We start from the raw sequence: 26,309 nt of genomic DNA, 5'->3' as shown, positions 1-26,309 counted from the left end.
GTTTTAACATCCAGCTGTTCTTGACAATATTACTACACCCTCAAGCCACTACACAGATGTACTCCACCCCACCCACTATTAGTAGACTGTAGACAGTAGAATAGTGGGTCCAAGTGGGCCCAGGTGCTCTGTTCATGACATGGGCCAACTGGACTTTGGAATGGTCCGAGTAGCCAAATGATGACGTTGAATCTTTTCAAATACATGAAGGCAAAACCCAAATGTCTGATCAAGGGACAGAACAAGGGACACTTGTTCTGACACACACACTTGACAAACTGTGACATTTAGAGTGGCATTTAGATCTACTAAACAATGACTAACATAGCCTGTTTGAGCCACGTCATCCCTCTCTCCGCTCTCTCCCTCTTTCTCACTCTCTCTCCATCTCTCACTTCCTCACTCAGGTCTATACTGAGCATATGTATATATGTTGTCCAAGAAGCTTCTGGAGATTTGGGGTCAGTGTCGGCACCTGAGAAGGTACACTTGCTTGGTACTGATGTACAAGGCCTCCAAAGCTAACACTGACCACACTGCCCTACTGTTAGCCACCAGCCCCATTAAACACCCCACAGAGGCAAAGGGAGGGGACAGCCCAGCCAAATACCTGCCCTGTGGCATATACAGTTGTGATCAAATTTATTCAACCCCCAATGCTGCAAAGGGTTTTATGGAATTCAGTGCACATTTGTAATTGTGTTCATAATGAAATCTTACAAGGACTTGTTAAAGAACTAAATGCAACTAAGATAGCATCAATTTTTTTTGTCATAAAGTATTAAATGGCCTTTTTGTGATTTCTTCATTGACACAATTATTCAACCCCTTTACGACTACCACTCCTAAGAACAGAGGTTCATTCCAGTGTTTTCCATCAGGTATTGAAAACATCTGTGGATGTCAACGAGCAGCAATCAAGCATGATAAGCACCAATTAGGCAGATTTAAAAGGACTGTGATACTCAGCTCCTTCTAGACATCTACTGGTGTGTTTGCAAGCATGGTAAAGGCAAGAGAATGGTCCCAGAAGACAAGAGAAGAGGTTATTGCTCTTCACAAGAATGGCAATGGATATAAAAAGATTGCGAAGTTGTTAAATATTCCAAGAGACGCTATCGGAAGTATCATTCGCAAGTTCAAGTTAAAGGGCACAGTGGAAACGTTACCTGGTCGTGGCAGAAAGAAGATCCTGACCGCGACTGCTGTGCGCTACCTGAAGCGTAATGTGGAGAAAAATCCCCGCGTGACTGCTAAGGAACTGAAAAAAGACCTGTCAGATGTGGGCACTGAAGTTTCAGCTCAGACAATAAGGCGCGCACTGCATAACGAAGACCTCCATGCCAGAACGCCCAGACGCACCCCCTTGCTGACTCCAAAGAACAAGAAAAGTCGACTGCAGTATGCCAAAAGTCATGTGGACAAGCCACAAAGGTTTTGGGACAGTGTACTGTGGTCAGATGAAACTAAATTAGAACTGTTTGGGACAATGGACCAGCGCTATGTTTGGAGAAGGAAGAACCAGGCTTATGAACAAAAGAACACCTTGCCTACTGTGAAGCATGGCGGGGGGTCAATTATGCTTTGGGGCTGTTTTGCTTCTAATGGTACAGGAAAGCTTCAACGTGTGCAGGGTACCATGAATTCCCTTCAGTACCAGGAGATCTTGGAGGAAAATGTGATGGAGTCAGTCACAAACCTGCTGCTTGGGAGACGTTGGACCTTCCAACAGGACAATGATCCGAAGCACACATCCAAGTCCACTAGAGCATGGTTGAACATGAAAGGCTGGAACATTCTAGAGTGGCCATCGCAATCACCAGACTTAAATCCAATTGAGAACCTCTGGTGGGACCTAAAGAAGGCAGTTGCAGTGCGCAAGCCTAAGAATGTGACTGAACTGGAGGCTTTTGCCCATGAAGAATGGGCTAAGATACCCATAGGTCGCTGCAAGACACTTGTGTCAAGCTATGCTTCACGCTTGAAAGCTGTCATAACTGGAAAAGGATGTTGTACTAAGTACTAAAAAATAATGTCACTAGGGGGTTGAATAAAACTGATAATGATGTGAGCACAGTAAAGACATTTGTGGTTATTCCATCATAAATATTATGTTATGTTTGTCTAATTTATAAGTGCCTCTTTGATATAATTGTAAATAAGATGACTGAAATGATCAAAATCAATGTCAAACTGGCCAAAACACTTTATTTCAGTGGGGGTTGAATAAATTTGATCACAACTGTATGTCAAGATACTCCACCCAAAACAACACAAGCTCCCATAGTTGTAAGCACACTTCTCTAGCTCTCATTTTCTCTCATCTTATCCCAACACTGATGTGTAAAGGTGGAAACATACTTGCTGTTTGCCCATGCGTTCGCGTACACAACCGGCTGCGTTGTGAACGTAACATACTAGCCTATGTGCAACGCGTGAAACTGGAGGCGTCCACTAGAGGGCAGAACGTAGAAAGGGCTTCGGTATTTTAACGATGCAAACATGGCAACACTCGAGGAGATTAGCCTTTGGGTAATTTTACGGTCACGGCAGAAAAAACGACGACAGCGATCCCTTCGTAGGTGGTATGTAAGGCCGTTAAATCAAAGACGTTGTGAGAATGGCGAGTTTGTGTCGTTGCTTATCGTTGTGTTCATCTTGATGCTGGTTAGCGGCTACACTGCCCCTAGCGGTTTTGTGTGTAGTGCACCTCGCGTACGCGTCGCGTTAACTTTTGGAGGACGTGCAAGACCTACGCGCCAAACCGACGCAGGATACGCGAAGCAGCCATGATGCGTACGCGAACGCGTAGTTAACAGCAAGTATGTTTCCAGCTTAAGTCTGCAATGCCTCCTCTGAAGGATCCCATATCTTGGCATCAGCACACTTTGCCGTCTCTAACGTATCCAGTTCGAAGGCTCACTCGGTCCCTGAAGGACACCAGTGGCTTAGGCAGCAGGTGTGTCTTGAAACCATCACTCGTTCCCTAAAACCAGCAATGCTGTGTAGGGCTGGGTAGTAACAAGTTGGGCTTTGTTGAACACAGTCACAGTGCCCAATGTCATTTTAATAAGCTTCCTAGCCAATGACCGAGGCCCAGAAGCACCTAGCTGTTAAGTATTCAATTACTCTTCAAAGCACTTCAGTCTTGATGGTGTGGTTATGTGGTTATGTGATTATGGAGTATTTATTTTTGGACCACCTTGTAATTGTAAGGGAATAATATCCACAGATCTCCTTTAGGACCACCACACGGTTTCTCTGGCTGGTTCTCTGTGCCAGAGCCCTGTGTATTCTGCAGCGCTCATGTTGAAACAAAAAGTGACTTATACTATCCTTACCTTTCCTTAAAGATAGATAGATAGATAGATAAATCTTTATTGATCCCTTTGGGAGGTTTCCCTCAGGGAAATTAAGATTCCAGCAGCATGACAGTAATAGAACAGTGATAAAAATAGAAGATTAAAAAGAGATGGTGATAACAGAGATTAAGCTATTACTAATAATAATAAATACAAACACAGAATAAAAAATAAACAATACTAAAAAACAATGTCACATAAAAACAATAGGATATAAAAACAATAGAATATAAAGAGCCAAAGATGAATTGCACATGCTTTAAAATGTTATTGCACTGGATATGTTGTAATGAGCCTTAAGGTTATTGTGCGTAGTCCGGTTAGTGTTGATTGGTCAGTCCATTTTCCTGTGGCCCCTCCTCCCCTGCAAAGAGGAGTTGTACAATCCAATGGCATGCAGGACAAAGGAGTTTTTGTACCTGTTGGTCCTGCACTTTGGAAGGAGCAGTCGGTCACTGAACAGACTCCTCTGGTTACTGATGACAGTGTTCAGAGGATGACTGGCATCGTCCATGATGCCCAGCAGTTTGTCCAGGGTCCTCTTCTCTGCCACAGTCACCAGAGTGTCCAGCTTCATGCCGACCACCGAGCCAGCCCGTCTGATGAGTTTGTTCAGCCTGTGTGTGTCCTTCTTGGATATGCTGCTCCCCCAGCACACCACAGTGTAGAATAGGACACTGGCAACTACAGACTGATAAAACATCCACAGTAGTTTCCTGCAGATGCCAAACGATCGCAGCCTCCTCAGGAAGTACAGCCTGCTCTGTCCCTTCCTGTACAGGTGATCGATGTTACAGGACCAGTCCAGCTTGTTGTCCAGCCACAGCCCGAGGTACTTGTATGAGTAAATTGTTATAGTTTGGATTAGGGGTGACCTGCAATAGTCGCTGATTCCACTATAGTCGACTATACCCCCTAGTCGACTATGAAGTCATAGTCGAATGTACCATTCTAACTGCATGGGGGTGCCCAAGGATGCTGCTAAGCATTAGTTGTTACATGAAATGTTTTCGTTATATATAGCCTTTTGTCAAATAAAATCATCCTAATTTCTGTTAATAAATATTTTTAAATGATGTTTGCGCATTAACAATAGGCATCTTCCTTACTACACATTAATAAATCACACCCTGCAGTTGCACAATCCAAATGAGCGGAGCTGAATACGCTACACAATACGCAGCATCTGCCGAGATTATAATGGCTACTAAAAAACTTCAAAAGTATTTTGAAAAAGATAAAGATGAATCTGCTGACGAATCAGATTCGACTATGAAAATCCTTAGTTGAATACACCTCTAGTTTGGATCTTTTTTTAATCTATCCTAAATATTAGATATTTACATATGGGCTTGGTTGACATGCCTACCTGTCATACCCTAAAAGGGACGTGATATTGCTAAGCCATGAGTCATTACTGCTCTTATTGATCTTTCTCTATCAGGTTCTCACGCACAAGCAGAACAGAGCCGTAGTGGTCCTCTCTGCGAGCCCCTTAATCTCTCGTCCCTCCTGAGGGTCTCCCCGACGGTGACTGCACCAGGACGGGGGGCATTTCACCACGGGCAGCCACCGTACAGGAATGCCACCAGTAGCACTGACGCCCAGTACACTTACCACAGTGGACACAACTGAGTGTCCTGTAATACATGTTGTGGGAACCGATCATATGTAAGGAGTGACGTCTTTTTGGATGTTTTTGATCTTTTGCTGTCACGGTGCGGCAAAATTTGTGGATTGGTTACCTGAAATAATTTAACAATGTTTAATGAATGCATTGATTACTTTGAGCAATGTATAATGAATGCATTGAGCAATGTATACTTACCTAACAAATCAAAAGTAATCTTCTGGCTTCACATTTGTAATATTGTAATGTATTACTCTCTCATAATTTAAATGTATTACTCTCTCATAAATTTCTTCAAAATATCTCTACATTATGCAGTAGGTAGTCATTCCCAGACTTTGATGGGTGGTTGATTTCTGTGTTATATATTTGTTCTTTAAATTTAATATTGGAGTGAACTTTGTGTTACTGATGAACATTTCAAATAATTACTCGTGGGTTGCCGTTGGAGATGAGTTCATATTTAGTGAAATCTAATGAGTTGTTAAAATGTAGGGGGGTGGGGGGTAGAGGAGTTATACTAAGGGGGTTTTGTTCATTAGACTACAGCAACTAGAAAGGAAAGTACCACACTGATAAACTGAGTTTCAGTTATAAAGCATTTAGATGTGTTTGGTAACAGGCAGCATCCCTAAGAATGTAAAATATGTTCTGTTCTTGGAGATTTTATGGTAAAAAAATGGGATGCTTTTAGAACAATTTAGGATATGGGGTAGAATGACACAAGGATCATTTGATTTTATGATGACAGGTAGGCACATACAGACATCTGGACATTTACATAGCTATGTTTAATCGTCTTTCTCCGTGACACAAGCAACCTGTACGATTCATAGCAAAATACAAGAAAATACTTAAGGCCTCCTAGCGCATAACTGTCACTTTACAGAATTAAAGCAACTAACCACATGTAAGTCACTTGATTTTAACTAGCATTAAGAACCAGAACGTGGCAGTACCACGGTTTTTGTACAACCTTTCGATAGCCTTTGTACAGCTTTATTCAAACGTCCAGAGGGCGTGTCCTATCACCTCAAACAAACATTTAGTACACAGATAATAACGCACACACTGTTGTACAACCACGCACACTGACCGCGTCACGGTGCGACTTTAAGAAACCCCGCCCATGCTCATGCGTATCCTAGCAACCATGACATACTGCGTTTCCTATTGGTCCCGGTTCAAGTTTCCGCCATATTCAAACTCGTCCTTGTCCGCTTGACTCTCTTCACTTCCCCATATTGTTTTTTTTCTCCATTTCCTAAATATTAACATTTGATTACCATCGCTGGCACGTTAGCCGCCTAGAACAAAACGCTCTACGGCCCCTTTGTTTACACTGCAGCCACCAGTCTCGGCCAAACGCCTTCAGATGGAGGACGCGGATGAACAGGGATGTCCGGAGTCTGCGAGCGGGAGGGCGGACAGGACGGGCCGCTGTACGAAGCGCCGCGTCTCGGTCGCCGAGTCGCCGCCCGGGAGCAGCACCGCCGCGACACGGTGAGCGGACCACGGCGGGCCGGCGACCTTCGCCACGTTACGATGATGAAAAGTGCGCGAAAACACGCGGATACCGCACGTTTTAACGGCGCTCCGTGCAGATACCGGCAGGACTAGACGCAGACGTGAGCTGGTACAGCCGGTGATGTAAGATGGCGGCCAACCGTCTGTATCCGCAGGGACGCGGTAGCTCACATGCACTAAAATTAAAGTTTGGGGGATTAATGTAACCTTTTTAAATTAACTTAATGGCTTATGTCAAGGTATAAGTTGTTTCAACACTCCTTAAGCGTGTTTAGAGACGCTAACGTACATTTACGGCGTTTGACAGGCGCCCTTCTCTAAGACGATGTACGACGGTACATGCACTCCATGAGAAACGCGCCTTCTCCAATAAGATAAAGCACAGTTAAACCTGCTTTAACTAATTAAGCCCAATTAAACCTGCTTTAACTAATTAAGCTTTTAAGAGACGACATGGATAATCGACAGGAGTGATTTTTGGCCACACGTAACAGGTTTATGTGGAGTAAACAATGTCATTTTGTTTTGTCGCCACACGATGGCGCTGTGTTCATGTGGGTGAACTGCTTCGTTTCCTTTGCGCCTTCTAAACCCTCAACGTCTTTTGCAGGTGTTTTGCCAGCGAAATCGGTTAAAAGAAAATACATTTTTTGTAAAGTTGGCAATAAAATCATATCCTCATATTACTAGAACACAATGACCTACTACAAAGAAAACTTTCTTGAAAGGTTTATTCGCTGGAAGTGCTATCTTGTTTTTGTGAACTAATGATTAATGACATGAAAATTGACCAGATCTTATACAGCAATAATTTAATTCATCTCCAGTCTGAAGGAATTGCAATATTCTAGCAAGTTTGAGGTTCTCATGATTTATATTTTTAAATAAAAAGCCAGCATAATACAAGCCAAAACCTTTTAGCAAGTCTCCAATAGGCCCTTAAGGGCCTCAGAGAGCACAAGAGGGTTCCAATGTAAGCCGAGATATTTATAGTGCTGGCTAATATTTCAGACTTTTGAAATGTAAATTCATAAACCATTAGATCTCACAGGAAAAACAACACTGAGTTGGATTTATTATGTAAAACTTGTGCTTTTCTTGTAAATGCTTCTGGTCTATTACAGGTACGAAACAAAACCTCACTAATCAGAATAAAGAGTAAAAATGCATTATTCCCACAGCCATCAATAATTCTCTTGACTAAGGGCCCCACTCGGGTATACTAATCAGCAGAATCTGCTTGTCCTCTGGGCTGTCAGGAACTGATTATTCTGCCCTCAGATACATGGTGGAGGTTTTTCACTGACAGATGTTGGTGATTGCTGATGCAGTGCTTTCTGGGGAACTGTGGGGACCTGATTTGTTTGTTTTGGTGGACAGAAATTTACATCTACTACATTTAGTAGACACTGTTGTTCATATAAAAGTATAGAACTGAACATTTATACATGATCATATGTAAGTTTGGGAAATAAACCCAAAGACTTTGCTGGTGTTTTATTTTTTGTCAGCATTACCAAATTCTCTCCGTCACCTTACGACAAATGTCAATTAGATTGTAGTTTCACTCCACTGAGAAGGTTTTTTATTCCATCCTTAACGTGCATTACATCACAGTCATATCACTATAACACTGATGTCGTCATTGACATAAGCACAAGCATACTTAGAAGGCAGAGAAGGAAGCATTCTCACACTCTGAGCTCTCTGACAAACCTGAGGCTGTTCAAAAGAGTAATAAAGAGAGCGGTGTTATTGGCGCTATCTCGTGTTACACAGGCATTGTTGATCACACAGCTCACTCTTTAACTGTTTCTGGATCTTGTGGCAGCTTGTAGGTTTGTGTGTGTGTGTGAGGAAAGGTCCGTGGCTATGGTATGAGGGTCTGATGTACGCACCTGGGTGTGTCAGTGGTGCTGCTCCTTCACACAGTCCATGCCTCTCATACCAGTGTCAATCTAGTTTCCTGGGAAGACTTGAGCATTTGCTCATGAACACCAAATGGGTCCACATCACACATGCACACACACAAAACCGAGGTTTAAATGCTGGTCAGTGTGACAAGATGGCAGAATTCTGACGTCAAGTTTACATTCCTCACAGCTATAATCCCCTTTACCATTGAATATTTTGAGTACTCTTACCTGTATCATTGTCTTTTTGGCAGATGGCCGATGCGTTCAGATTGGTCAACATTACCTCAGAGTAAATTATTCTATGTTAACATGATCCTTAGATCACGCCCCTCTTAGCCACATGCGATTGCACCTTTTCATAGAAACAAGGTTCAGCAAGTTGCATTCCATCTCGGGGATTGATGAGATGGTGCTGAGGTTTTGTGTGAGAGGTTTCATCTGACCTGGCCTTTCTTCACGTTAGTATTACTGTAGACCACCCACAGTGATCCCGCTCCATGTGGAACTGTAAAACAAAGCTCCTTACCCATCATCCTGCACATCCCACCTGTTCTCCAGTTCTCAGATGTCTCGTATCATAGCTCACTGCCTCCCCACACACACACACACACTTTGTGGCAGAATCACTGTATTCAAGCGTTGTTTTTGTGTGTGGGGGGAATTAAACCCAAAAGCTCATCATGATGCAGGCATTTCACAGTACACAAGTCCCCTGTTTGTGCTGCGGGATCTTGAAGCGTCATCTTGTGGGCTTGCATTTGATCTTTCTGAGTGAAGTGCCTTCATTATGTCTTACAGCGTTGGAAAAATGTAATATTACGTATTTACTAAATCATGAAAAATAAGGTATTATAAAAAGACAAGTGTGGTGGTGGAGATGTGAAACTGACCGGGTGCTGCAGCAGGCTCTGTTTCTTGTGCAAATGATCTCCTCCCAAGCGTATGCGTGTAGGCTATGTACTCGCACACCACTCAAAATGCTGGGCATTCCTGCGATTCTCCCCATGCCACCTGCACACATTCCCTGGGGGCTGATGAGCGTGGTGGAGGGTGAGGGCAGCTGACCGCACACACAGCCTACAGGCCCACGGGGGCCCAAGCACCTCCGGCACTCGAACCCAGAATAAAAAAGATGGACATGGGTGAGAGGCTCACAAACCCTCCCCGCTGCCGTGAGGGTAGTGGGACGTGTCTCCTCCACAAACACCCTGAAGAATAAAAGGTTTAGATTTTTTTTTCACCTCCTACGTGTTCAAAAGCATGAATGCTTTATTAAAAGTTGTATACTATTTATGAAGTTTTGCCATGACCCCCGCCCCCCAGGATCTAATCAGTCACTCAGTTTGTTGGACTTTGAGCGATACGTTCATCCCTGTCATCTTCACATTGCAGATAAGCTGATGAATGCGAGAATATTTCTGTGCACTGGCGGGAGGCCTCACCTGTGTTTCTGAAAAAGGACTCTTGTTATCTGTGTAAACATGACCCCACAGGCACAGTTGTTAGCGGCTCTCACATAAAGAGAGCAGCACAATGCTTTTGTGGGGCTCTAAAAGCAGAGAGAGAGAGGGGCCGGGACGGGAGGCAGTGCACTGGCTCTGGCAAACGGTCCAGATATAAGGGCACAAAAGTGAAGATAAAGGTTTGAGACGGGCCTTGATGTAAGGGTTAGTACTTTAGAGCTCACTGTCTCTGGTGAGTCTCGTCTGTCTTCTCTCTCTCTCTCTCTGCCTTTGTGCTGAACATGCATCGTCCGGGGAAGCAGCGCTGCACCAGGCTTGGCGTATGGTACGTATGCCCACAGCATGTGTCGGGGGACCCAGCATTCTGGCTGGGTGATCGAATCTGTGCTGCAAGGTTGGGGTCGTAATTCGGGTTGGTGGCAGAGAAAAGCAGACGTGGACGCGCCAGACAGGTTGTGTTGGTCTCGGTTATAGTGGAAGTACTTTCAGTTTGGAAATAGCACAGATAACCCTTTGAATTCGTATTCGTATTGTTTCAGTTGGTATTCATCGTTTTATCTTATGCGAGTAATTGTTTTGAGCTTTAACGACTAACGCATTCTCCCCTTGTCCCCTCTGTAGGCCTTCTTTGAGACGAGGAAGTTCCTTCACATTTCGAACACCTGGTCCCCAGTGGGACTTCAGCTTGGTGAGTTCATCGTTTTATGTCCTTTCTCTTGTTCACATTCAAATGCACTGTAGTAAGAGTCTAAGAATAGGAATTACGGGACTACATCATGCACTTCAGCTATTTATGCACAAGACCTTGGTGGAGGATTAAAGTGCAGGACGTCTCACGTGTTTGTAAAATGACCCCATGCCCCTTTCCCCACTATGGACAAAAGCAAGAGGCCCTCAGTGCGTGCGTGTTTGAGATTTTGTGCAAAGAGTACCTGTCAAAACTTCCTCTTCCTCTCAAGTGACATAAACAAGATCCTGGTGTGTGTATGTGCCTGCTTGTGCATATGTAGTATATCAGGATTAGCTTAGCTGTAGCTTCAAGATTTAATGCTTTATTCCTTGGTTTGTCTAAACATACCTGTTTTCTGTTCATGAATGTGTAGGCATAGATATTATTTCGCAGTTGTTGAGTTGGAGATGGTATTTTTTGTGTAGTGCCTTAATAAGTTTCAAGTTTTCATTTAAGGCCTAATGTTGCAAAAGGGCTGTAAATTATTGCCCATTAACAGAACTGTTCTTCATGGGTGCTTTGATCTCCCTCTCTCTGCTGTTATAGTTTGGACTGTGATCTACATTTGTTATGATGTGGAGCGGTAGCAAGTGACAAAACACGCTGCTTTTGTTTCCTCACCAGCTGGTGCCAACGGTGGCTTGTATGCATTTGGCTTGTGAGCTGGACAAAAGGAACAAGCAATGATTTGTTTTATTTTACACTAACAGGTTAGGCAGGCAAATCACAAGACAGCAGCTCAAGTTGAAAAGTAAGAGGATTACTGCATTAGGTATTTTAAACACAAAGACAACTTTTAGCTGTGCTTATAACTATGATAAAAACCAGAAAGGGCTACTTTGAGACTGAACTGTATCATAACAGTGTCTGTATCTGTCTAACGTTGTTAAAATCTTCTGTCAGAGACACATTAGGGAATAGTAAGACTGTGGTTTCCTGGTGAAGGCCCTTGCTGTATTCTGTTGTTGCCAAATCCACTATGTTTTTGCCATTTGCGTCTCCCTCTATCACGCTGTAGCTTCCAGCTTGGTAGAGTGAGTGTTAACACATGCTTGCTGCAAGACATATGTGACCAGCCACACTCACATCACTGGACAGCTGAATGCATGTGGAGGAGTTGTTAGTCCTGCAACCACACACACACACACACATACATACATACATACATACATACACACACACATACGACCCTGATTGGCCAGCATTGCGACAAATGTAAGACCACCCTCACCCAGAGAGTAGCTTTCTTAGACCAAACATCACATGTTGCATTATATGCAGAAGTATAAAATGGTGAAAATGTATCTGTATTTTATAGTCTTTGCAAGTCAGGTTAGAATTAACCCAAAAATGAAACTAAAAACAGGTTTTTTTCTTCCTCTGTTGCCTTTACATAAGGTTTAGTTTTTCACCAGACAGTAGTTCTGTCCCAGAGTGATGACATCAGCAGGCCAGACTAATCCTTTCATATGAGCTCTAGTGCCGTTGCGTGACTCTGGCCCAGCTGATCTAGATAAAGAGCTGATTCTCTGTTGGACTTTTCCCACAATCCTCCTTCTCTTCTCTGCAGCATAATAGAATTAACATAGCTCCCATTCCACCTGGATCAGTTAAGTGCCATTTGAAGTAAAGGTAAACTGGTTTCTGATTAATACCAGAGAGCAGAAGGCTAGATTAGAAAGGCAATAAAGAAACTCTGGACATTCCATAGTTTATAAAGGCTAAGTGAAACTCTATCCATCATTCATCTGAGGAGAACGAGGGCAGGAGGGGAAGAGGTGGGGGCTGCTTCATCCTGTGCCAAAATGATTGCTTTGAAATGGAGGACTCGAGAACGCCTATACACTTTAGCTCATCACATGGGACTCATTAAACTTCCAATTGGAGCTTCATTATTTCACCGTCAAAACCTTGTAGAGGTAAAAGATGGGCGTGTAGCCTTCTCCTCCACCTTGGGCTCCACCTTTTATGTCATCTAAGCAATCTCTTCAAGTGTGAATGACCGAGGCTTTGATGTGGGTGCCATCTCCTCAGGCTGAGTTAAGGCAGATTAGGATGGTGGTTCGGTTAGCTGGCGTACTCGCCGATGTCCTCACACAGGGAGATGGGCTTTGAGCTTCTGTAATGTTGAGAGAACGTGTTGGTGTTCTTGACCTGTGCCAAACAGCACTTGAAGCTTCAGTCTTGGGTATGGGGGTAATTACACGAGGATTTGCCAGCACTGTCTGTTTTTAACACAGATGAGCTTCTTGATTTTCAAAGCATATTGTTGGAAACTTTCAGCTCCATGTATGATGCAGCACTGTTTTCATCAGCAGGCTATGTTTGTGCTGTTAACTGGGCATACCCTTAGTATTTTGGGCTTAATGAGAAAGCGACCAGGCATACTAGATTATTTCTGTACCCTTTCCCAAAGTAAGGCAAGGCAAATGTTGACATTTATTATTTTTGGACAGGGTATTGAGCACGGTTAATTCTAGTGTCCCTAGATAACATAAATAAAGCCATGTGCTCAGAACTGCCAACTCCCAATGTGCCAATTTCATATCAAGCTCAGCTGTGTGGAAAGTTGAGATAGAAACAAACACTTCAATCGTCCATCATGGGGAAAATGTCTAATATCTTCTCTGTGCAGCCATTCCTGTGAAAGTGTCCATTGGGCGTGTTGTGTATTCAGGCCGCAGAAGCCCCTGTGTTTCCATTTGAACCTGCCAGACCATGGCACTAACACAGAATGAGGGAGCAGTCCGGTGGGGTGGGGGTGGAGGTAGGGGTGGAGGTGTGCTCCTCCCAAACAGGTCATTTAGGTCCTGCTAGTGTTTTTAAACTTCTGAAATTGGTTTCTATCATCATCATTTTTGGGGTTCATTAGGGTTGGGGTGGGTAAAGTTGTACAGTCCCCTTGATCTTAGTAGTGTTAGAATGTGTGTTTACAGTGAATATATCATTCACCTTATCAGAGATGATTTTAGAGATTAATGATGTTCTCTGAATAGTCTTAGCTCTCTCTCTCTCTCTCTCTCTCTCTCTCTCTCTCTCAGAAACACATTCTCTCACACACAGTTTCTACTTGTGTACCTTTGCTTATTTGTATTCCAACTTATAACTATCAGCTAAGCATTTGCATCAAAATGGGATTATCTTTCATCTCATCTACCCTTTTATAGTCCAATTAACAGTAAATGGGCCTCAGAACAAATAAAGACAGGAAAGCAAGAGTGGAGTGGTTTCAATATCAATAATGTTCTGTCCCACTCTCTTACTTGAATATTTAGGGAGGATCATTTAACCTAATTTTCTTTTCTGAAATTATAAATACTTGCATTGTAGCATATTTGAAAAGCCTACACCTTTTAAGATATATTTATAAAGGCCTGAACCTTTTACTTTGAGAAGTGCTAATCACTGCCTCTGTCCTTGACAGACCTGTCTTGGCTGCAGTCTGCTAGCTCTCTTCTCAAGGGGCTTCGTGTTAATGAAGTGCCACAAGACCACTTAGCTCACAAATGGCTAAGATCGAGTTTTTGGCCCTTAGGCAAATATGGTGGGATGGAGCTCTTCTCCTCCTCTTGTTTTTCTTCAGAAGCTGAGGATGAGGTTTTGTCAGCTTTGTAAATGTGTAAAAGCTGTAATTGGGCCCCCACTTTAAACCATCCTGGCCAGTCTTGCGTTACCAGTCTTGTGTAGTGACTTTGTGTAGTGAACCAATCTGCACTTTTAACCTGCCGAGTCTCAGTGCAGACATACTCGCACCGTCGCACACATACATTAACTCACTTAGACGCTGAAACCTCCCGGCGTTAGTGATTCTCTTCCTGATGACGATGATGGGCCCTCCTTTGGGGCATTGAGGAGACGCCCAGTCTTCGGGCCACTGACACAGAGACGGCAAACAAAAAAACAGAGAGATTGAGTAAGGACTGTAGTCCCATCCGCTTTGTTCCTTGAAGCATGGTTGTCCAGAAATGTTTTGACGGGTAATGCAGTAATGCTTGGGTTCTCTAAGCAGACCTGAGGGAAAATAGTTCCACTGTATGTCTTAATTATTTGATGCAACAGCAATGACCTTGTGCATCTTTCCACAGAAACGGAAGCGTCGAGATAAAGATGATGACGCAGTCAGTCTGTGCAGCTTTGACTTCAAGGTGAGTGGAACAGGAGGGGCGGGGCTAACCCAAAGGCAAAGGGAATAAGAATACTTAACCCTGAACCAAATGTTTTGGCTCAAAGTGCCTAGTGTGTGTACTGGACACAAACAACATAAATCAAGAGTATTCTGCCTTATTCTGGCTTCCCATGAAAATTTGTCAACAAGGAGGGGGGAAAAGATCAAGTTTCCCAGGAACATGCTGGACTGTAAAGACAAATATAGATTGAGCGCTGCTTTGAGTCCTTTCTTAATAACTTGAGTTCTGCCTTAAGATCATCTCAACAAGAAAGTGAAACATACACAATAATGTGAAGCAATACTTCCCAAAATGTTCTTTTGCTTTAGAACATTTTGAAATGCGTCATGTATGCACCTTCTGAGGAAGGTCCTCCCACCCAGTACATCCCAGTACACTGGTGTGGGTAGGTGAGAGTTTCCTTTTCTTAGTTATAGCAACGGTAACTATTGTGACAGTTTTGGAATTGGCTGTTGTCAGCACACCCAGATTAATCACTCAGGCAGACAACGGTACAAAGAAAACTTTTTGTTTTGTTGTTCTCGCATGGTTAAACTGAGACAGCGTTTTCAGTACACTGTGATGAAAAGATTTTGAGCTTCTACATTCTTTGTAGTGTTTTGATTGTTATTAACTGTAGATGTAATCTGAGACCAAGTCCTTATTCCTCCCTCACACGTTTTAGTTTCTTTGAACAACTCTGTTTTGTCTTCTAGTGATCTAGTGTGGGCTAGATTAAACATATCAGTTCAGAGCAATGTTCATTCAATCGCCACGTAATGACCACTAAGTCTCAACCTGTAGCAACTTGCCGCCCACCCCAAAACACTCCTTGGCCCACATGAAAATGTAAATGACCTTTTAAAATGTAAACAAATACAGCACAAGCATCAGCATAGCCTGTTGATTGCATAGTCACCTAAAAAAAATAAACACTAAACATATACGCTAAACAGTTAAACATGCATATATAGGCCATAGGACCCCTAGCAGTACCACTGTGAGGTACAAGTAATTTGAAGTGTGACTTTGTGCACAAATGTAACTGTGTGAATACTTAACCCACTTGGGATTCTGGGGACCATATTCTTGCTAAGACGTAACTAAACACACTTGTTTTTGCTGGAGTAAGGGCATCTTCAGGTGTTTCCTCCACTATGCTAGTATTACCTCCTGCTGTCTAATGTTGAGGGGCTGTAAGAATGAGTAAGCTCATTTTTATTGCTAATGCAAATTGTGATGAGTGATAATTCTTTAAAAACCTGGTTATACCCGATTTCAAACATCCTCCACACTCATGCAACTGCACATGTTTCAAACCTGGACAAAGGGATGGTTATGCGTGTTAGCAGACATTTATTTTTATGTTTCTAGTAGAAGAAAAAATATAAGGCCCAGATGTGCTAAATAGTTCACATTCTGGTGAATTCCATGTGTTCACCAGCTTTACAAATTAATAAGGTTTCCACATAATGCACGGTGTCTGTGTTAAAGTGTCATTGTTAATTGTGGTTACTAATTTGAATTAGGCTGCCAAACAACATAGCAAGACAAGCCAGTGTGCTGTTGTAGCAACATTAGCTTTGTGTGATTGGGTGAATGTCAAACTTCATTTAGAACTACCTCTCCACTCGATGTAACGTCTGTATAGTGAACCACGTCATGAGGTTCGTCACTTCACGCCGCACGCATCTTCTCACTTACGGGGTGCGTTTAGCGTGTTCTAACTTCCAGAATTTAAAATGCAACACGGACACTGCTCCCCCTTCCCATCTACTCATAAAAGTAAGCTTATGAGAATCTCACCCGCTCAGAAGCACGATTTATCTGGAAGTGGATCATCCTACTTCATGATTCAGTCATCATTGTAGAAGGATCATTTCTCCTTATTTTCTATATGTTTAGTGTGCGGAAGTGGACCGTAATTATGCAATACCCATATTATTTGTTTCATTATGATATTTATATAATAATTCATGTCATTTTCTGGAGAAGTTTGCATATCCTCCATTGTCGTCATTTGGGGGTAGAGGCTTCGTCAAAAAAAAAGTAGCAGTGCTGTCAGAAGGCCGTCTGGTCGTCCAACAGCAGGGGGCAGCAGAGAGCTCGGATGTGGCACGTCAGCTGTGGCATCACCGGCAGCGGTATCTCAGGTTAAGGCGAAGACCCTTATATAATCTGGAAGGGATGTTCAGCTCGCTAACCAATGGCTCATCCCGGGCCAGGCAGGCGAGAGCGCGGTGACTCAGTCGCGCGTGTGGGTGGGTGCGTTTTGTTTTGGGAGGTGTGCAGGGTCGTCATGGTTGTTTCACAGCCATTTTTCCAGCTGTTCCAGGTGTCTGGGTGTTAGCCTGCAGGAGGCACCCAGAGCTGACGGAGCGGGGCAGGTCCAGCCACGTCTGCCGGGCAAGATGGCCGCCACGCCCCTCCGTCAGAAGAGACGGGACAATAACGTACGGCCCTTCCCTGTGAAGAGTGAAGCGCGGGGGCCATACTGCTCTCTGACCGACTCCTCTTGTAGTCGGCCTCATTTGAACCAGGCACCTAATGAGAAACGATCGAGTGGAAGTTTTAATGAGTGAGAGCAGGCAGCTGGATTCTTGGGGGGTGAGGGAGGAAAGGCCCCCCCCCCCATGGCGCGGACTCTCACACTTCACTATTGACACAGCGGGGTGAGCAGAGAGTCACCAAGCCACCATCCTCCCCATTTGCTCAGAGCACACTGCCAAGCCTTATTTACACCGTTTTACACCTAGCATGCATGTACATACACAGTGCACCCGTCCATTTGCACAGCTGAGATTCCTGTTTCTTGCTGTGTGGGAAGGCTGCAGTAAATGGCCTCCGGACGTTTAGGCTGGGTTGTCCCAGCTTGCAGTGGGGTCATTTTTGTCCTCCATACAAATGTAGACGAACCAGTTGTGCACTATTATTGTGTGTGTGAGTCTAGATCGAGAGAGGTGTGTGGTTTTTTTTTTTTTTTTTTTTTTTTTTTTTTGTTAAAAGTTTTTTTTTTTGTGGCCCCATTTGGTTTCTGACTTCTGTACTGTGAAACCTATTGTTACCTTCGGACCAGACTCCCCTCTCCTTTAATCAGTACACAGAGACCAGAGAGAGAGGTGGGTGTGTGTTTGGTGGGGGGGTGTGGGTTGAGTAGTGTGAGTGTGTGTGTGTGTGTGTGTGTGTGTGTGTCTGTCAAGCCTTACCCATACAATCTTTGATTGGTATTTGTATCATCACTCCCCGTCCCCTGCCAGATTAGAGTGATAACGACTCTCTCCTTCATTAGGCAAATTTGAGTAAACATACATCTGCCCTTTGCACCTTCTCCTGGCAGAAACCACTGTCCCCATTTCTGTCTCCCCCTCTGATGAGCCCCACTTTCACTCTTCTACAGCAACCATCACCTTTTTTGTGTATCAGCAGTTCAGCAGTCAGGGCAAAATGGAAAAACTGACTTGCTATTTGTTTTTCAGGGTTGTAGAACCTGTTGAGTTTTTTTTTGTCCCAACAGTGAATTGCTTAAAAAGGTTCCACAACAGTTGTGTTAATTTGAATGATACCGGTCAATTTAGTTTGCCCTCTATGTGTATTAGAGGGTGTGGAGATGTAAAATCTCTTATTGAGCAGAAGTGTTTTTAAATATTTTTAAATGATGTAAAACTGGTCTGAATTTTATCAGAGCTCAACCTAAAATGCAGTATTTTAACATCAATCACTTAAGCTTTATGAACCAAACTTGTTTTGTCTGAATTACTCAGTGAACCGCCAGACATAATCTTTTATTAAATTCCTGCTCAGTATTTTAATTCCTGTGTGTATATTAGACAGAAGTGAGTCTTGGGGTTTCTCAGCTAAACTCCTGCCCATTTTGGACCGTTTTGCTTAATCCCACCTCTGGGCGGGGTTTATAATTTAGTCCCTTCCTTCCTAGAATATCTATATGACTGTTGGGTTCCTCCCACGTCCACAGAACAAAGTTGGAGGTTGTCGGAGCATGCTGAATGTGAGCGTGCCTATGTGTGGAAGTCAGACAGTACCGCTCAGGCGGACAAAGTAAATTTAAGGGGTCAGAGACTTTTTTTTTTGGACCCCATCCTAGAGCTTTTTTGTGGATAAGTGGATTATTTCTAAATCTTGGAAACAGCAGAAACACACCAGTGGATTTTATTGAAAGAAATGGTGGCTTACGATGAACCTGGTGTGGTGCCTATCAAACGGACTCTACAGAAGATAGACTACCATAACCAGGCTTGCAAAGAACTTGAGGTGAGTTTAAGAAAGTTAAAGCTGACCTCATACAACTTCAGCTGGTTTGTGGATTTTTTTTTCTTCCCCATTTCCTGATTTACACAACACTGTTTCGCTACATGGTGTTATCTGCTGAATCAAAGCCTTGCCCAGTCTTATCTGAGTACCGTTCATTGGGAAGCATAAGTGCTGTACAAGTGTGTTTCTTTAAGGCGTACGTGCGTGTGTCTGTGTTCACCCAAAGGAGGACAAAGGTCTTTTACCTGTGGTCCCAGTTTTCGGTTATTCTGACTGGTTAGTTATGAGATGCCATAGAGCGTTGCTGTTGCTGTTTAGACGCTCTCCTGTGTCTAACTTGAACAGCACCTGAGGCAGGTCAGCTGTGGACTGGGGGCTCGGGGGGGGGGGGGGCGCAGTGTGAGCACACACACTAAGCCTAAAGCGTTCCAGCAGCTCGGCGTCCCTGAGCAAATGTGGCGGCTCGCGGCCCGTGTGTGGAGAAGCGCGGTGGCACTGCGAGGAAAGAGGATCTGGAGCTTCTCTGCTCGGAGAACCGCTTCCCTTCTGTGGTTTCAGCTCCCTTGATTCGGAAGTAGCGAGACAAAAATCAAGTTCTCAATGAGAAGTCAAAAAGAATGTGAATGTGTTCTTTCTTTGCCTTTTTTTGTTTGTTTTTAATTACGCGGTGGTTTGTGAAGGATAACCCTCTTTTTGAGGAGAACTTTTGAACATTCTGTCTGGTCTGCACTCTGCCGGCAGGGGACTAGACAGGAACACAGATGATTGCCCACCCCTTCACCACCAGTCTCAACAACGGCGGCATTAACTTTTTTTTTTTTTTTTAGACAGCAGAGCCAGAAATAGTTGTTCCTATCAGCCCATCGGGTTTGCCTGTTTGGTGCTCTTTCCACAAGATAATATACAGTTGAGTGAGAGTGGCCATTTTGTTATTACAGGGCAGACTAAAATGACAGGAAAAACGCAATCGGTGGCTGAAACCTTGCCAAGGTTTATTTAAGGCTGCTGATCTCATCAGTTTGTAATAATCTTCATCATCTTAATTTTAATTGACTCGGGCTTCAAATCCCACTCCCAGCCTTAATTTAATACCTCATTTGAGATGATGTTAATGTTTACTTTATGATCTTTTTTCATGACTGTTTTGTTGTTTTTATTATGAGTGGTTTTTTTTGGGGGGGGGGGGGGGGGACGGGGGGGGGACCGCCAGTGGGAAAGGTTCAAATGTGTTCGCTCTACACAGCAGAGTGTAGTGGTGGTCTGTCTGCCAGATCCGTTAGAGCTCTGACTCTGTCTTGTGGTCACTGTACCGCCAAATGCAGGTGGACCTCAGTCACGGCTCTGTGTAATGTAAACTAGTGGATCTGCAGCTGTTTGTGCTGCTCTGAGCCTGAAGAGTGGGACTGTTCATCAGTCTGACCGAGACAAGCTGGACACAGTCTCTCATACTGCTCTAGACAGCAAGCCAAGTGGCCAAAATGAATAGTCAATTTCAGAGTATACACATGGCCATCTCTCTGCCACATTGGACTTTAAAGGCCCCCCCCCCTCTCTCTCCCCTCCCTTCAAGCCCTGGAGTGTGTTAGGACTGTGGTTACAGTGTAAGTAATCCTGCTGGGACTGGTAGTGTGAAATCACTTCTTCAGGTCTGCTTCGCTTTGATTCCCCAAACCCCCCGCCCCCCAGCACGCTCTGATTTGTTGAGGTTGGCTCCAGTCCCAGGTGTGTTATGGGTTTGGGGCTGTAAAGCCGACCCCCACACCCTCTGCTGAGAGGTTCAGGTGTTCTCCATCTCACGCGATAAGGCCTAAAGGGCCTGCCCCAACACGAGGACATCCACCTCACTGCAGGATTACAGGGGAGAGACGGAGTGAAGATGGACAGGCAGTGTAGAGATGGGGGGAGTTAAGTGCTCCTTGTTTACCAGACCTGGGTCTCTCCCACCTCCTGACTCACTGGTGTCCCCACACACACACACGCACACGCGTGCGCGCGCGCCCAACACTCGTATATCATCTATGGAGCCCAGTCTCTGTTTACAGTGACTTAAACAATACAGCGGCGAGTTAGTTTCGCTCTTTCCTGAACTCACACCACTTCACTGAGTGTTGCGTGCACATGGAACAGCTGAGAGAGGAGTCCTGCGCATTCCACGGATGCCTGCAGAACCCCAGATCTCCGGAGTTGAAGTCAGAAAGGGGCCTTTGTGCTGCCTCCCCTCCCCCCAACGCGCGGCTGGGTCGTCCTCACGTGATGTGCCCGACAGCTGCTGGCTTCGGGGGACCTCGTCTGCTGCTTGCAGCTCAGGAAACGCCAGCCAGTCTGACCTCAAATCCACCCCTACGGCTCGCGCTCACACCCCCTGACTAAAGTCCTCTGAGCCGCAAAGCCGTGCGGTCTGGAGGGAAAGTGTGTCCTGTGACCGGTCACGCAGCGACCTTCTTAATCAGCCTTCAGGCTGCGTCCTTAATTTCCGAGCCCCACTCTTGATTGTGTCATAAGAAACAGTTAATGAAGTAAAAAATAATCCACTTGTGGTCATGTAACCGGGTGCGGAACTTGATTAACCCATTTCTCATTTTGCCCCCCCCTCCTTGTTCTTCAGGAACCCAGTACCAAGCGCGTTCGGCCCCTCGGCCGAGTCACCTCGCTGGCGAATCTCATCTCCCCCGTGAAGAATGGGGCCGTCCGCCGCTTCGGCCAGACCCTGCAGGCGTCGTTCCGGGGCGACGGGCGGTCCCCGAGTGTGGTCCAGCAGAAGGCCTGCAGCAAGGCGGCGGCACCCACCCCGCCGAAACGTCGCAACAGCACGCTGTGGTCCGAGACCCTGGACGTGCACCAGAAGGGAACCTTCTCCACCAAGGAGATCAAGAGGCAGGAGGTGAGTGTAGCAGTCCACGCCGCCCCGAGCAGAGCCGCCCAGACGAGTAAATCCCTAACCCCCCTTTCACCTCCCAGCCTGACTGTCCTGAATCAGACTTATTAAACCCGGCGGGCTTGGAAGTTCTCCTGTTCCTCCTCTCTGTCTCCCTCCCTTGCTTCTTCTGGGGCTAGCTGTGTTTATTTGGTGCGTACTCTGGCTCAGACGAGTGGAATGGAGGATTGAGTTTTTCATGTCTGGGGCCAGACGCTCTCAGTTTACAGGGGCTTGCTGGTATGACTCATTGCTCTGCCCTCCCAGGCCAGACGTTGTAGCAGAGAGAGACAGTCAGGGGGAGGTGGGGGTTCACTCAAACTGATTTAACAGAGGCATGTCCTGAAACTGTGTTTTTAAGGTTGTTAATCTTTTTATAACTGATCTCAAAATAACACATAGTTTTGTTCATATGTATGCAGGCAATCTTTGAGCTGTCTCGAGGAGAACAGGACCTGATTGAGGACCTCCAGCTCGCCCGCAAGGTTGGTACTCATTATGACTAGCACTTGTGAAATTAAGAACGCAAACAGGTTGTGTACGTGGCTGTGCTCTCCTACTGCCTGAGTGTTTGACTTGTTTGAGGAACATTGCAGTGGACTGTTGAGATCTAAAGGATGGACTCTCTGTTCACAGGCATACCACGACCCAATGCTGAAACTGTCGATCATGTCCGAAGTGGAGCTCACAGCCATCTTCGGAGATCTAGACGCTTACATCCCACTCCACGAAGGTCAGTATAACATTTACATTTATGGTATTTAGCAGATATTTGAATACACCACCACTCCGCGTGGGTGGGTGTGTATGCGTGTCGGACACATCACGGGTCCCTAATGCCTACTGTCCCCTCTCAATTTCCTTTTAGATCTGTTGGCCCAGCTGGCCAAAGCTACAGGTCCTGATGGTACGGTGGGAGAGATCGGCCAAATCGTGGTCAACTGGGTAAGTGTTGGCGGGCTCACTCACCATCCTCCCATCACGTTTGTAGTAGAGCTGTGATGTTTATCTGACTTCTCTCCTCCCTCCTCCTCCAGCTGCCCAGGCTGAACGCCTACCGGGCGTACTGCAGTAACCAGCTGGCAGCCAAGGCCCTGTTGGACCAGAAGAAGCAGGACCCACGGGTCCAGGACTTCCTGCAGCGCTGCCTGGAGTCGCCATTCAGTAGGAAGCTGGACCTGTGGAGCTTCCTGGACATCCCCCGCTCCCGCCTGGTCAAATACCCGCTCCTGCTCCGAGAGATCCTCAGACACACGCCGGCCGAGCACCCGGACACCGGCAGCCTGGAGCAAGCTGTGAGTAGAAGCAGAGGGAGGGAAACACAGAACATAATGAACACAGGACATGATGAATGTTGTGCAAGGGGGGTGAGTTTTTGAATGTGCGCGTGTGTTTGCAGGTGAGCATCATTCAGGGCGTGCTGTCGGATATTAACATGAAGAAAGGGGAGTCCGAGTGCCAGTACTACATCGATAAGCTCGAGTATTTGGACGACAGGCAGAGAGACCCACGCATAGAGCAGTGCAAGAGCCTGCTGTGTCACGGCGAGCTACGCAACAAGAGCGGCACGGTAAGCTGCGCGTTCGACGCAGGGCGGTGTTGTGGTGTTGTGGGGGCGAAGGGCAGAGTTCTCCGTGTTTACACCGTTCCTCCAGTGGTCTTTAGCGCCTCACCGTCTTTTCTGCCCGGCAGAAGCTGCACGTGTTCCTGTTCACCGAGGTCCTGGTCCTGACGAGGCCCGTAACTCGCAACGAGCGCACCTGTTTCCAGGTGTACCGGCAGCCCATCCCTGTACAGGACCTGGCAGTGGAGGACCTGCAGGACGGCGACGTGCGCATGGGCGGCTCCTTCAGGGGAGCGTTCAGCAACGCCGACCGAGGTAAGACTGGACTCCCCGCTCACAGAGCCTGACCTCTTACCACACCACTCAGAGGGGAGGAGGTGTGTGTGTGTGTGTGTGTGAGAGTTCATTTTTCCAGTGTCTTTATTTTTGAAGCTTTTTAACACCGTCTGCTTTCTCTCCCGATTCTCTCGCAGCCAAGAACATCTTCCGTGTGCGCTTCCAGGACGCGGCGCAGGGCCAGTCGCACACGCTGCAGGTCAACGATGTCTTCCACAAGCAGCAGTGGCTCAACTGCCTGCGCACTGCCGTATCCGACAGCCAGAGCGAGGCTCCCGCCCCCACTCCTCCACCCACCGACGCCTCCGCCATCATCCACATGGAGGAGACCGACGAGAACCACCCACAAAGCCCCGACTCTGCTCCCGGGTCGCCCCAGACCGACCACCCCCCAAGCCCCACTCCCTCCATCACCTCCACCCTGTCTACCTCCTCCACCACCTCCTCCACCTCCTCCTCCTCGTCTTCCTCTTCCACCTCGACTCGTAAATCCAAAAAGGACAAGCGTGTACTGTGCTCCTTAGGCAAGAGGAAAGAGACCATGGTGTAGAGAACTCGATTCTCCCCGGACTGCACCCCCTGCAGGGAGGCAAAGAGGCCTCATCCAGTGGGCTTGTATTTATGTGTGGGACCTGTATGCAGCAGTGTTTTGTGTTACTGTCCTAAATGGCAGCTATATTACTCCCAACTCCAACCCGTCCCACAGGGAAACTAATCCATACCAGAGAGATGCAGTATTGCTGAGGTGGACCATGCAGATCTCAGTGGATTGGTTACAAGGCGTTTCTCTCACCAACGCACACACACACGCACACTCAGTGACTGTTGTGAGTTTGAGCAAATGATTGCATGCCTACCCTGTTTACTGTTGGTTTGGTATTGTGCTATTTTATTATTGATTTTGTTTGTAATTAATTTTACTTTACTTTTTTATATATACGCCAATCAAAAAAATTTACTGTAGCTCTTTTTCATTGAAACAGCACTGTTTTGCTTTCATCTGGAAAATGTAAGATATACAAGAGAGGCAAAAAAGGGGAAGACACACTAGGAACAATCACAACTCCGAAACGTCCAGTGGAGACGTCTCGCTCCCAGCTCCACTGGACGAGTCTTAGTTCTTCCAACATTCCTATCCAACATTCATCAGCCTGACCACTTTGATTATATATGACCTATAATGGTCAAATAATTATTTTATGGTAATGATCCAATAGGATCTATTTTTTCCTCTTCAAAACCCAAAAGAAATCAGCCACCTCGCTGTAATTGACACTGTCCACAGATCAGTATGTGGTATAGAATTTTACTCATGTAAAATTGAAACTGAGCCATGTTGGCTTTTTGTTAAGAAAGCTAACTTCCCACCCAAAACAAGAGATGAATTATTTTTCAGTGTAGCATCTTGCATGGGGCTTTACTTGTTGAATCCTGCCTGTACAGGCAGGCTGGACTGTGTTGTGTACATACTTGCCTAAGCAGAGGTGTTCACCGTAACCCCTCTGTCTCTGATCGCTGAGCAGAAACTTGCATGTTGTATGAGGGCTTGAGATATGTTAGTAGATGAATTGACAAGAACCTAGAGTCATACTGTGTTAAGAGGAACCCATGGCTTCTGTGCCAGGCTTACAAATGTACCAGCAGCCTGATTAGTTGCTGGGTTTTTGTCGTTTTGAATGAGGCACGTATGCTGGGTGCACTGGTGAAAAGCCAGTGGTCGTTATTAAAGAAAGATAAGCATGTTGATAGAAAGTTGCAGAAGGTAGAACGGATGTCAGAACAGCATCAAATTAGTTTGTACAGAAGAGAAAGACTTGTTCAGGTTTGAAGGTTGCAGTGGGCTTGTAAATGTATGATGTAAAAAGAAGAACACTAATTAAATGAACAATAAAGGTCAATGTAAGAGTTGCATCTGAAAACTGAGTTTGTCTTTTCACTTTGTGTATACAATATATATTAGGGTGACCATATTTTTGTTTGGGAAAACCAGGACACTGTGTGTAAGTTGTCGAACGGGGGGCGGGGTGTCGAACGTAAGTTGTCGAAGGGGGGGGGGGGGGGGGGTGGCGAACGTAAGTTGTTGGTTCTCCGCTGAGTATGATGAGGCTCAACTGATGAGGCTCAGGGATTCCGTGTCATACAGCGCCGTGCTCAGGGTCCTAGTGCCTGTAGAATTAATGGCCCGATTAACGTAATTTAAAAACCAGGACATTTCCACAGTTTTAAAAAATATCCCGGGACAGGACGTGAAATACGGACATGTCCCGGGAAATACGGACGTTTGGTCACCCTAGGTTTGAAGGCATCCAAATTCACAATACACGGTCTAAATGATGCTGGCATGTGGATTTCATGTCTGAGAAAAAGTCTACTTTACTGAAAATCAGTTAAAACTTCAGACTTTATCGATCAACTTCGAGTCAGAAATGTTA

General features: G+C 45.4%; 1 protein-coding gene across 3 annotated transcripts; it reads left to right on the top strand.

The window, feature by feature from the left end:
* Positions 1-6,246: 6,246 nt before the first annotated feature.
* On the top strand, positions 6,247-25,796 carry net1 (neuroepithelial cell transforming 1). Of its 3 annotated transcripts, none has more exons than XM_077005139.1 (11): positions 6,247-6,495; positions 10,520-10,586; positions 14,714-14,773; positions 21,669-21,944; positions 22,400-22,462; positions 22,614-22,710; positions 22,846-22,922; positions 23,015-23,272; positions 23,377-23,547; positions 23,670-23,856; positions 24,015-25,796. In XM_077005139.1, exons 1-11 carry the CDS (start codon positions 6,368-6,370, stop codon positions 24,425-24,427), a joined length of 1,797 nt encoding a protein of 598 aa, XP_076861254.1. In that variant the 5' UTR covers positions 6,247-6,367; the 3' UTR covers positions 24,428-25,796. The 3 variants fall into 3 exon arrangements, with proteins under 3 accessions (XP_076861254.1, XP_076861255.1, XP_076861256.1); XM_077005140.1 differs by lacking the exon at positions 6,247-6,495 and adding an exon at positions 10,165-10,223; XM_077005141.1 differs by lacking the exons at positions 6,247-6,495; positions 10,520-10,586; positions 14,714-14,773 and adding an exon at positions 18,760-19,063.
* The last annotated feature ends 513 nt before the right edge of the window (positions 25,797-26,309 follow it).

Source organism: Brachyhypopomus gauderio, chromosome 5, assembly GCF_052324685.1.
Source record: "Brachyhypopomus gauderio isolate BG-103 chromosome 5, BGAUD_0.2, whole genome shotgun sequence".
In the NCBI taxonomy this organism is placed as follows: domain Eukaryota; kingdom Metazoa; phylum Chordata; class Actinopteri; order Gymnotiformes; family Hypopomidae; genus Brachyhypopomus; species Brachyhypopomus gauderio.
The sequence above is the reverse complement of the archived record's forward strand: the minus strand, read 5'-3'. Positions and strand labels throughout refer to the sequence as shown.